This window comes from Felis catus, chromosome E1, assembly GCF_018350175.1.
Source record: "Felis catus isolate Fca126 chromosome E1, F.catus_Fca126_mat1.0, whole genome shotgun sequence".
Taxonomy (NCBI): domain Eukaryota; kingdom Metazoa; phylum Chordata; class Mammalia; order Carnivora; family Felidae; genus Felis; species Felis catus.
The window spans coordinates 2,463,988-2,474,601 of NC_058381.1; the positions used below are offsets into that span (position 1 = coordinate 2,463,988).

Below are 10,614 nucleotides of genomic sequence, written 5' to 3' on the forward strand. Positions count from 1 at the left end.
TTTTCGTGGGCATGGAGACCTCAGCCTTCCACCCCTGGCTCGCTGGCTTGAGAGGTGCTGGAGCTGGGCAACAGGACACTTAAGAGAGCCAGCCAAAGTTCATGACAGCGACCCCAAATGCTGGGGAAGCCAGGAAGTCGGCTGTTCCATCCCTGTCCCTCCCTGTGGCCGGGGGGGTGGGGGTGGGGGGCCCTGTCGCGGGGGCGTACCGCCTGATCCCATCATCCCCGGCACCCCCGGAACGGGGCGGGACGGTGTCCGATCTACCTTTGCTCCAGGAGAGAACGGAACAGAATGTAGGTCCAGGACAGACTCAGACCAGAGGCGAAGGGAAGCGGCGGTCTCTGGAGCCCGGAAGTCCCTGGAGGCTGAAACCTCGCCCCTCTCGCGTGATAGGGCGCGCTGGGCCACATGACCAAGGCGCTCTCGCCTCCGCACGTGTAGGGGCGCTGGGCCCCAAGATGGCTGCCAGGCCTCGAGGCCCGACTCCCATATGTCACTTCCGTACCGGCGAGAAAGGCGGGCCCCAGAGCCAATGGGGCCGCGGGGCGGGTCTTCCCCTTGACAGATGTCCAGGCGATCCAATGGTGGCCGCGTGCCGGAGCTCCTGCGAGCTGACGTCACGCCGAGTCGCTGAACGCCGGCAGGCGGGGCCGAGGCGGCCAAGCCAATGCGATGGCTGGGGCGGGGTCGGGCGCTCTATAAGTTGTCGATAGGCGGGCACTCCGCCCTAGTTTCTAAGGATCATGTCTGCGAGTCAGGATTCCCGGTAAGAAACCCTTTTGCAAGAGGTCGAGGCCACTTACCCAGCCGCTCCCTCCCGAGGGCCCCGCGGGGGGAGCTGAGGCCCACCGCCCTGGGCACCCCTCCCCTCACCCGGGGTTGCGGGGCAGCCACGCCGGGAGGCCTGGTCCTGGGGAGCGAGTAGGCGCGGCCCGCCGGGAGGCCGGCGCCGAGCGCCAGGCGAGGCCGCGGCCGGGCGTGGGAGGCGGAGGCGGCCGCCGCCGCGTGTGGCCCGAGCCGGCGGGTCCGGGCGCCTCTCTGCCTGAGGGAGGGCTCGCGCGCGCTCGGGATTCCGGAGGGTTCCGACGGGACCACTCGCCGGAGCGGGGACGCCCGGGTCCTGCGAGCCGGGCGCGTCGTCGCGCGGAGCGATGGGTCGGGGCGGAAGAAGCCGGCCGTTCAGTGTGCTGGTTTTCTTGACGGCCAGGACCGAGCCTGACCCCGAGGAGCGGCCGCGTGAGGCACCGGGAGCCCACCCGGCGCCGGGCGGGCGGGTCCATTTTGCCGCACGAGCCGGGCAATTGGCAAACTGCGGATGGGCAGGTCCACTTTCCTTCGGGGGTGAGCGGCCTGAGGTATGGGAGGGCGACGCCATTTCGCGACGGGGGCGGGCGGGATGTGGATTGTGCCGTGGCGGGGGGCGGGGGGAGACGCCGCTGGGTGGTCGAGGGAGCGAGCACATGGCGGCCCGAGGGGCTCCCCTCCCCCAGCCCGCTTCGCTTCTCAGTGTTGTGCAATCTCCCCCTTCGCTAGCTCGGCTGGGGCTCATTGTGCGCGAGGCCGCCACCGCCCGCGGCCTCCCACATCCGGGCACCGCGAGGGGGGGAGACGGGCTGGAGGGGGTGGGGGAGGGCGCGGGCGGAGTGACGTGGGGGGAAGGGGATGTCCTACCCTCGCATCTGGGAGGTGCGGGGCGGGACTTCCGGCGCGCCGGGGCGGCGGTGGGAGGTGCACGCGCTCGGACTCGGAGCGGCCCGGCCCCGGACACGTGGGCCCGGCCGCGGGGACCACCTCCGGTCCCCCGGAAGCGCCGACGCCGTTCCTTCCAGCCTCCGGGCCTTCGGGGGTTGGGTCGTCCCCTCGGTGGCGGGGCCAGAGGCCTGACTCGGTTGTAAATTGAGCACTGTGTCTCCTGGGGACCAGGATGGGGTCGGGTCGGGGAGCGTGGGCTGATGGCATCGTGCGAGGCCGGTTGCTGGTAGGAAGAGCCTGGCCGTCGGGATTTCTGGCGTCTCAGTCGGCCTACTTCTACTTTAAACCAACAGATCCAGAGACAATGGCCCCGATGGGATGGAGCCCGAAGGCGTCATCGAGGTGAGATTGCACTCCTGAGCCACTGTCTTTAGTCCCTGGGAAAGGCAGTGTCTCCTGGTTTCTGGAGAGCTGCTTGCCTAACTGCCAAGTAGATGACTTCTCCTACCCATCCTAAGCCCTTTCCAGTGATCTGTTCCAAATCGGTAGGTCCCTGAGTGTGTGTGAAGCACGTCCTGTGTGTTGAGTCTCCTCTCTTCCTATACTGTCCAGCCTCTCCTCTTACAAGCGGACCGGCCCCTTAGAGTGACTTCCCAGACCGCGTAGAGCCAACCAGCTTCCCAGGTGGGAGGAGAGGCTGTGGGCTCTGGAGCTTTGGTCCTGTTTGCTCCGCTTCTGGGACACCGCGTCGCCTCTTCTACCATTTGAATTGTTTTGTGCCCCACAGAGTAACTGGAACGAGATCGTTGACAGCTTTGACGACATGAACCTCTCCGAGTCCCTTCTCCGGGGCATCTATGCCTATGGTTTTGAGAAGCCTTCTGCCATCCAGCAGCGAGCCATTCTTCCTTGTATCAAGGGTAAGATAAGATCCCTCTGCCCCAGAATGAGTTCTGCACGGTCCCTGACCTGGGTGGAGTGGCACCTGGTCAGTGGTGCCAGCCTCATATCAGTCTGGGGCAAAGCAATTCCTTGTTTATCCCAGCTTGGCTTTTGGTTTGTGCCGGTGCCTGGTTCATGCCCTGGACACATGGATGGCTGGTTGGATTTCAGTAAGGTGGTATTTTAGTCAGTTCTTCACTGCTATTGGTATTTTAGGTCAAAGGTCAATTCTGGGCAGTCCTAAATGAATGATCTAACTTGGTTTCCAGATGTTCCCATTTGGGCACTAGGTTGTGGCGCGGTAAAGTCTGGGAGGCACTAAATGCTTGGCACTTAGCTCTTATCAGTTGCTTGTTGATTGAGAAAAGCCTTAAACATCTGTCTCCTGATACCAACGTGTACGTACTCTCACGTCAAGTTTCTTCTACTCTGTTTAGGTTATGATGTGATCGCTCAAGCCCAGTCTGGGACTGGGAAAACAGCCACTTTTGCCATATCGATTCTGCAACAGATTGAATTGGATCTCAAGGCCACACAGGCCTTGGTCCTGGCGCCTACTAGAGAGCTGGCTCAGCAGGTGAGCGTGTGGCTTCCCTCTCCTGGAGGGTGCTCTGGGAAGGAGCATAATCAAAAAGTCCGAGGTGTGCTCCCTAAGGGCCACCACCTCAACATCTGAAGCGTTGGGGAAGAGAGATCTAAAGAAAATGAGCCAAGGCCTGCTGGATCTCTGAAGGCTGGCTGGGGTTAATTATATGCCCTTTCCTACCGAACAATAAGCATCGTTTCCTCCGCCCATTTCCTGAGTCCAGGGAAAAGGCAGCTAGGTGGAGCCCGGCTGGCTGAGCAAGTTTGGTGGCTGTTGTGTGAACAAACCCCCTGGTGATGGGCAAAGAGACACCTCGGTGATGGTGCTGCTCTTATATCAGCCTGGGGCAGAGCAGACGCAGTCCTTTGTTCATCCTAGCTTGATGCCTGGGTTGGTGGCCAGAGCTGTTTCATGCCTGGGGCACATGAAATCCTAATGATAGACTTTTCTTGGGTCTCGGAGGAGAGAGAATGAGAAACGTTCGTTTCCTAGTTATTTTTAAACCCTCGGTGGGGAAGAAGTTCTGATTCTCTGCTAACTTGTAGATACAGGTGAAGTAAGTAAAGAAGTTCGGGAAGGATTCCTTAGGGCATTAATGGGCAGAACACACTTTTTTCAAGAGCGAACATGGCCTCTAGCATCGATCGGTTCAGTGGCAGAAGGACGCAGGTAGAGATCATTCTGTTCACTAAACTGGTCGCTTTGAGATCTAATGAATGGGTCGCTCTTGGCTTTTAGAAAGGGCTGTTACTGTGAATCCTTGTATTCTTCGGGACCAGACCAAGTTCAGATCCTGTGCCTGCCCCTTGGCAGCGTGGTCTTAAATGAAGTCGTCTGCTTGTTTCTTGTCCGGGAAGTGAGTTTAACGGCGCATGTGTGATCTGGAGAATGACACGAGAAGCCTTTCCGGTGGGGTCTGGCACGGTTGTAGCTAATCTACGGGTCCTTCTGTTTCTCTGGGTTCAGATACAGAAGGTGGTCATGGCGTTGGGAGATTACATGGGTGCCTCCTGCCATGCCTGCATCGGAGGGACCAATGTACGTGCCGAGGTGCAGAAGCTTCAGATGGAAGCACCCCATATCATTGTGGGGACCCCGGGACGTGTGTTCGACATGCTTAACCGGAGATACCTATGTGAGTGTCAGCTTTCTGCTTCCCCGTCTTCCCTGTCCTCACCTGACTACAACCTCGTCCCCTAGGCCGTCTGTTTTCGCCAGTGGAAGAGTTGCTCTGTGATGAACCCATGCGTGTCATCTGAGCCTGGCTTGGCTCCCCTGTCTTCTCGGCCCAGGGAGTGTTCTACTTCTCAGGCCTGTTGCCTGGCCTGGCACGGGGGTCCCAGGCAAAGGATCAGCTTTTGTATTCTGAGAGCAGACCTCTCGTCCGTTCTTTTTCTCTGGGGGTTGAAGCCTGCCTTGATAGTTCTCTAGTTTTGTTACCTGTTGTTTTTCCTGTCGTAGCTCCCAAATATATCAAGATGTTTGTGCTGGATGAAGCTGATGAAATGTTAAGCCGTGGGTTCAAGGACCAGATCTATGACATATTCCAGAAGCTCAACAGTAACACCCAGGTGAGCAAGCCGTTAGAGACTGGTGTGGTTGAGTGGGGGGGGGGGGGGATAGGACAGCGATGGCAAGTGCCAGAGAAACCACAGGAATTCCGGGTGTCTTGCTTCGGGCCTCTTTACATGCCGGCTTCTGTTTGAGGGGGCAGGCATCGTGGAGGAGCCCCTACCCCGAGGCTTCTCTCTTCCCTTAGGTGGTCTTGCTGTCTGCTACGATGCCTTCCGATGTGCTCGAGGTGACCAAGAAGTTCATGAGGGACCCCATTCGAATTCTGGTCAAGAAGGAGGAGTTGACCCTGGAGGGTATCCGCCAGTTCTACATCAATGTGGAACGAGAGGTGGGGCCCCGGGGCAGGGGGCGGGCCTGGTGGTGCGTCGTTGGTACAGCCCCTGACTGATCTCCCCGCCCCTGCCCCGCCCCCCTCCAGGAGTGGAAGCTGGACACACTGTGCGACTTGTACGAGACCCTGACCATCACGCAGGCAGTCATCTTCATCAACACCCGAAGGAAGGTCGATTGGCTCACCGAGAAGATGCACGCCCGAGACTTCACTGTGTCCGCGATGGTGAGTTCTCTCCACCTGGCTACCGGCAGCGCGTGCGTCCGCGCCCTGCTCACCGCCGGTCCTCAGGACGCACCCTCCGTTTCCTGTTCCAGCACGGAGACATGGACCAAAAGGAGCGAGACGTTATCATGAGGGAGTTCCGCTCTGGCTCTAGCAGAGTATTGATCACCACTGACCTGCTGGTGAGTAGAGCGGACTCGGGAGAAGACTGGGAAGGAAGAAGGGAAAATCCAAGGTGATTCCCTCTCCAAGGGGCCTGCTCGTGCCCCTCTTCAGGAAAGTAGCAGCTTGGAACAGAACCTGGCAAGCCTCAGGCCGTTGGGGGAGGGGAGGTTTGTTTCCTTTGCCTGCCTTCGGCTGCCTACACCGCGCTCCGGTCCCTCCTGCACCGATACTGTGCTTCTCTCTTTTCCCTGGCTCACCTCTCGTTCACACGCTGACCCGTCCTCTCCTTTGCCCCAGGCCAGAGGCATTGACGTCCAGCAGGTTTCCCTAGTCATCAACTACGACCTTCCCACCAACAGGGAAAACTACATCCACAGGTAAGTGTGGCCCTGGAACGTGGCCTCCCCTCTCCCTGCGCTGCGGCTCCCCCCCCCCCCCAACCCCCCTTCCCTTCATCCTACCTACCGAGGCGCCCTGTTTTCCGCCAGAATTGGTCGCGGTGGACGATTTGGCCGTAAGGGTGTGGCTATCAACATGGTGACAGAAGAAGACAAGAGGACACTTCGAGACATCGAGACCTTCTACAACACCTCCATTGAGGAGATGCCCCTCAATGTTGCTGACCTCATCTGAGGGGCTGTCCTGCACCCTGGCCCTACCCAGGCTTCAGTCCTTGGGGGGCTGAAGAGGAGCAGGAGGGGGGAGGGAAGGGAGCCAAGGGATGGACATCTTGTCATTTTTTTTTTCCTTTTTTTTTTTCTTTGAATAAATGTCACTTTTTGAGGCAAAAGGAGGAACCGTGAACATTTTAGACACCCTTTTCTTTGGGGCAGATTCCTGCCCCAGGCGCCGTCTCTTCTCCCAAAAACACTAATCCATGTCCGTAACCCACTCAGCCTCCAGACCCCAGAGGCTCTCCCCCACCCAGCTGCCCGCCTCTAAAGAGGATTCAAGGGGCTATAGTGTCACCCAACCTCATTTGCTGGACCAAATCTGGAGAACCCTTGAGCTAGGTGGCCCATGGGGTTGTCCCCAGGTGGGGGGAGCAGGGGAGAGAAAATGGTAGCCATTTTTACATTGTTTTGTATAGTATTTATTGATTCAGGAAACAAACAACAAAATTCTGAATAAAATGACTTGGAAACTGCCTGTTGGGCTTCTCATTTCTTGCCTCCCCTTCCCTCCCACCCGTTACTGGGTACATCTCTGGCTGGGTCCCCAGCTACTACCCTTCTAGATTTCCCTTGTGTCCAACTATGTGACTGGGAAATGGTCACGATGACTGGGTAACATGACCCTCTGTACATGGTTGGGCGCGGGCGCCATCACAAGTGCCTCACGTGTCTCCAAGAGGAAGTAACAGATGGAGGGAAGAGGGAGTAAACCGCCCCCCCCTTCCTCCTAGAGAACAGGGAGGGAAGAGGCCATCTCCCCCCCTGGTTCCCTAACAGCTTGGAACCCCTCCCCTCAGGGCTTTCCTAAAGCAGACAAGTGAGTCCCCATGGGACAGCGGCCCCCTAACTCCCTGTGGCTCATTCGTGCAGCCAAGGCCAATCCCCTAATTTGGTGATGACAGTTCAATGACTAAGCGGTGGCTGGGGCTGAGGTGCCTGAGTCAGGTTGGGGACAGGCGCTGTCTCAGTTGCAGGAAGTCATAAGCTTAATTCCTCCTTTTCCAAAAGAGCAGAGGGAACAGGGTTGAGCAAGCAGCTGGGACTGACTGAACCTACCTGGACCGACTGGGTGAGGCTGTCCTGCCATGAGGCTGGTGGTGGTTTTCTCGGGGGCCTTGTTGGGGCTTCTAGTCGGTAAGGAGACAGGCCCAAAGGGGAGGGCCCCTGGGGGGAGCGCGCCCCTGGGCCGCTAACCAAGCTGTTCCTCTGCTCAAAGCCCAAGGGACAGTGAATAGCTGTCCTCACAAAAAATCGGCCACTCTGCTGCCATCCTTCACGGTGACACCCACAGCTACAGAAAGCACAGCAAGGCCCGCGACCACCAGCCACAGAACCACCACCGCGGGCGCCACCAGCCACGAGCCCACAACGGCCACCCACCATACGGTCACCACCCCCAGTCACGGGAACGCCACGGTTCACCCGACGACAAACAACAGCACGGCCACCAGCCCGAGAGCCCCCACCACTGCCCCCCACCCGGGACCCCCTCCACCCCCTCCAAGCCCGAGCCCAGGCTCCAAGGGCGCTGTAGGGGACTACACATGGACTAATGGCTCCCAGCCCTGCGTCCGGCTCCAAGGCCAGATCCAGATCGGAATTCTGTACCCGACCCAGGGCGGAGGAAAGGTAAAGCTCGGGGACCGTGGACATGAGGGGAAGCCAGTGAGGCCACAGGCCGTGGCTCAGAAGGAAGAGTGGAGGAGGGCGCGGGGTGGGGATGAAGGAGACCTCGGATGGCACGGCTGCGTTCTTACAAAACTGCTGAACTTCTGCAGGCCTGGGGCATCTCTGTGCTGAACCCCAACAAAACCAAGGCACAGGGGGACTGTGAGGGTGCCCACACCCACCTGCTTCTCTCGTTCCCCTACGGACAGCTCAGCTTTGGATTCAAGCAGGTACTTCGCCCTCAGCCCTCACCCTCCACGCGCCCTTCCCCTCCCTGTCCCTCGCTGTGCCCCCGACCCCATGGACACGGACGCCACTCTCCCCAGCCACCCTGAGCCTTCCCGGTCCCCTTCTCAGGAGCCACAGCAGAGCGCTGTCTACCTGAGCTACATGGCTCTGGAGTACAACGTGTCCCTTCCACAGGCGGCACGTGAGTGACCTCCCCTCCCGTCGTCCCTTGCACTGGCTGCCTGCGCTCCTGCGAGGGGGTGGGGGGCTGAGCCGAGGGGTGGGGACACGGACACAGAGCTGACCCTTCCTCACTCTTCCAGAGTGGATGTTCTCCGTTGAGAACTCATCCCTTCACGCTCTCCAAGCCCCCCTGGGCCAGAGCTTCAGCTGCGGGAACGCAAGCCTCTCTCTCTCCCCAGCACTGCGCCTTGACCTGCTACACCTGAGGCTCCAGGCTGCCCAGCTGCCCCCCTCAGGGGCCTTTGGGCCAAGTAAGACCTACTCCTTGCCTTACCCGCCCCCCCAGGCCCCACCCCCCACCGTGTCCCTGTCCACCCCGCCCCACCCCAGGCCTCCCTGCTCCCACCCCGAACTTTCCTTCCTCTCTCAGGCTGCTCGTAACTATAGAGCACGTGTTCTTCCTCCAGAAGACTCTGTCCCCTTCTCCTCTTTTATCTACTGCTCAGAGTCAGCTAGGAGAGCTCCTCCCCAGTCCCCCTACTTCCCTACAAGCGCCACCTCCCCTCCACCCTCTTCCCACCTGTCCCCAGCACCACCACCACGCCTCCCTGCCCTCCCCTTCGGCCAGGTTTCCCTTGTCCGACTGACCAGTTCCTCCTGCTGCCCCTCGTCATTGGCCTGGTCTCCCTGGGCCTCCTCGCCCTGGTGCTCGCTACGGTCTGCATCGTCCGGAGACGCCCGCCCACCTACCAGCCCCTCTGAGCTCGAGGCCCAGGGGCTGCCTTCACTCCTCACCACTCAGCTGACTCAGAAACAAAGCGGCCTTCCTTCCCTCTCAGTCTTTGAGAACAAAAGTACAGATAATGCAACCTGGGGGGGGGGACGAGAGGAAAGAGGTTTATTGAATGTGATGAGTTTCTCCTCCCCCGTCCCCAGAAAAATAAAACTTGCTCCAACCTCTGTCCTTGCTTTCCCCCGTCCTTCTGGCTGGGATGAAAAGCCGTGAGTTTCTTGTCCCGTGCCTTTCTGCGCCTTCCGCGGTTGAGTCTCAGGGAGCCAGACAGCTAGTGAGGGACGAAAACGCTGTGTGTGACCACATGTCCTCATGGGTTGCCCCCCCCCCAACCGCCACCGCCACCAACCTGGCAGAGGCTGGTGGAGGGTCTGCCTCCACCCCTTCCTCCTCCTCTGGGGCCCCTGGCTGGCTGCTCTGGTTCCCCCACCCCTCCAATCCTGTTAGGTAAATACAGGTGAAGCAGGTAGATCACACCTGTGCCATTTCCTTTCCCAAGGCCCCTTAGCAACGGAATGCTCTGCCTTGCCCGTGCTCCTCTCTCACCTGCAAAGGGTTTCATCAGCCCTGGCAGCAGCAGGTACCCTGCCCTGCACGTGCAATTCTCCTCTGTGCTCCTAGGAAAAACATGCCTCCAGCCTGAGCCACCCACCAAGCCGACCCTTAAGCCCTCCCAGTGGCGGTCTCCCTGCTGGGAGTGGGTGGCACCCCGGGACAGCCAGTGTCCAGAATCTAGAAAGGGCCTCCCGTACAGCCACAGCCTGCACCACGACTGAGGGTCAAGGGGCAATGGCTGGGGGTCAGGACGCGACCGTTCCGGTCTGGTAGCCTAGTATAAGGTCCAACATCCACCCCGCTGGGGGCGGCCTGCTCGCGGCGCGTCTCCCCAGCAGCCCCACCACCGCGTCCCCGACGTCCCGTGTGACCCTGCTGAGTATGGCCAAGAATGGCCGCTCGACAGCGTGGTGGCTGCGGCGGCGCCCGGCCGCCAGGGTGTGACGGCCAGGCCCACCTCCACCAGGAGGGCTGAGAGCTGGGGTCCCAGCGCTGGGGGTCGGAGGGCATCGTTCCCACCCGGCGGTCCGAGGGCCCCTTTCCCAAGAGGGACTGCTGGGCCCGCCGGCCCCGCTGCTGTTCACGCCCAGCACGCGGCGGGGCCGACGGGGTGGGAGAGAGCCCTCGGGCATGTGCCGAGCCTCGCGGGGCCTGGGATCGCCTTCCCCGCCACCTCCTCTTCTGCTTCGCGGTCCCGGCCCGGCAGCTGCCCAAGCACCCAGCCTCGGAGGCCCGGGCGAACCGGGGGAGAGACACGGGCCCTGCGCGCAGCTTCGGCGCCGACCGTCCTGCTCCCGCCAGCGCCGTTCCTCCTGGAGACGCCGAGAGCACAGGAGACGGGGAGCCACGCCGCCCCCACCCAACGCCCTTTCGCAGACTCCTGCTCCTTCTCTCTCAACTTCGAACAAGGCGAGGTCTGCCGGGCGAAGACAAGATGGCGCCGCGCAGGAGGCGCCGAGAGGAGGCTAAATGTGGCCTCCGAATTGGAAGCGTA

The 10,614-nt window shown here is 60.5% G+C and overlaps 2 protein-coding genes, 1 long non-coding RNA gene and 4 other non-coding genes across 7 annotated transcripts; 6 read left to right on the forward strand and 1 right to left on the reverse strand.

The window, feature by feature from the left end:
- Positions 1-657: 657 nt before the first annotated feature.
- Positions 658-6,668, forward strand: EIF4A1 (eukaryotic translation initiation factor 4A1). Its single transcript, XM_003996175.6, has 11 exons — positions 658-769; positions 2,049-2,097; positions 2,483-2,615; positions 3,075-3,214; positions 4,190-4,358; positions 4,685-4,794; positions 4,983-5,126; positions 5,217-5,354; positions 5,447-5,536; positions 5,817-5,896; positions 6,008-6,668. The coding sequence occupies exons 1-11, from the start codon at positions 747-749 to the stop codon at positions 6,150-6,152; spliced, it is 1,221 nt and encodes a 406-aa protein (XP_003996224.1). The 5' UTR covers positions 658-746; the 3' UTR covers positions 6,153-6,668.
- LOC111557922 lies at positions 2,655-2,789 on the forward strand. Its single transcript, XR_002738331.1, has one exon. It is a non-coding gene; the product is annotated as a small nucleolar RNA SNORA48 (small nucleolar RNA).
- On the forward strand, positions 3,510-3,651 carry LOC111557923. Its single transcript, XR_002738332.1, has one exon. It is a non-coding gene; the product is annotated as a small nucleolar RNA SNORA48 (small nucleolar RNA).
- On the forward strand, positions 4,452-4,596 carry LOC111557931. The gene has a single exon (XR_002738340.2). It is a non-coding gene; the product is annotated as a small nucleolar RNA SNORD10 (small nucleolar RNA).
- Positions 5,583-5,723, forward strand: LOC111557902. Its single transcript, XR_002738311.1, has one exon. It is a non-coding gene; the product is annotated as a small nucleolar RNA SNORA67 (small nucleolar RNA).
- A 133-nt stretch (positions 6,669-6,801) lies between the features above and the next one.
- Positions 6,802-9,232, forward strand: CD68 (CD68 molecule). Its single transcript, XM_045045124.1, has 6 exons — positions 6,802-7,327; positions 7,410-7,822; positions 7,972-8,091; positions 8,219-8,291; positions 8,413-8,583; positions 8,901-9,232. Exons 1-6 carry the CDS (start codon positions 7,279-7,281, stop codon positions 9,032-9,034), a joined length of 960 nt encoding a protein of 319 aa, XP_044901059.1. The 5' UTR covers positions 6,802-7,278; the 3' UTR covers positions 9,035-9,232.
- LOC111557765 lies at positions 9,147-9,545 on the reverse strand. The gene is made up of 2 exons (XR_002738051.2): positions 9,415-9,545; positions 9,147-9,336 (listed from the first exon to the last, which is right to left on the reverse strand). It is a non-coding gene; the product is annotated as an uncharacterized LOC111557765 (long non-coding RNA).
- Between the last annotated feature and the right edge of the window lie 1,069 nt (positions 9,546-10,614).

What these genes read in the sequence shown, in the direction of transcription:
- EIF4A1 (XM_003996175.6), top strand. Translation starts at nt 747, where the DNA reads ATGTCTGCGAGTCAGGATTCCCG. An exon ending in ACATCAATGTGGAACGAGAG is followed by an intron (nt 5,127 to 5,216) that starts GTGGGGCCCCGG and finishes GCCCCCCTCCAG; the next exon opens with GAGTGGAAGCTGGACACACT. An exon ending in TGATCACCACTGACCTGCTG is followed by an intron (nt 5,537 to 5,816) that starts GTGAGTAGAGCG and finishes CCTTTGCCCCAG; the next exon opens with GCCAGAGGCATTGACGTCCA.
- CD68 (XM_045045124.1), top strand. Translation starts at nt 7,279, where the DNA reads ATGAGGCTGGTGGTGGTTTTCTCGGGGGCCTTGTTGGGGCTTCTAGTC. An exon ending in TCAGCTTTGGATTCAAGCAG is followed by an intron (nt 8,092 to 8,218) that starts GTACTTCGCCCT and finishes TCCCCTTCTCAG; the next exon opens with GAGCCACAGCAGAGCGCTGT. An exon ending in CTCAGGGGCCTTTGGGCCAA is followed by an intron (nt 8,584 to 8,900) that starts GTAAGACCTACT and finishes CCCTTCGGCCAG; the next exon opens with GTTTCCCTTGTCCGACTGAC.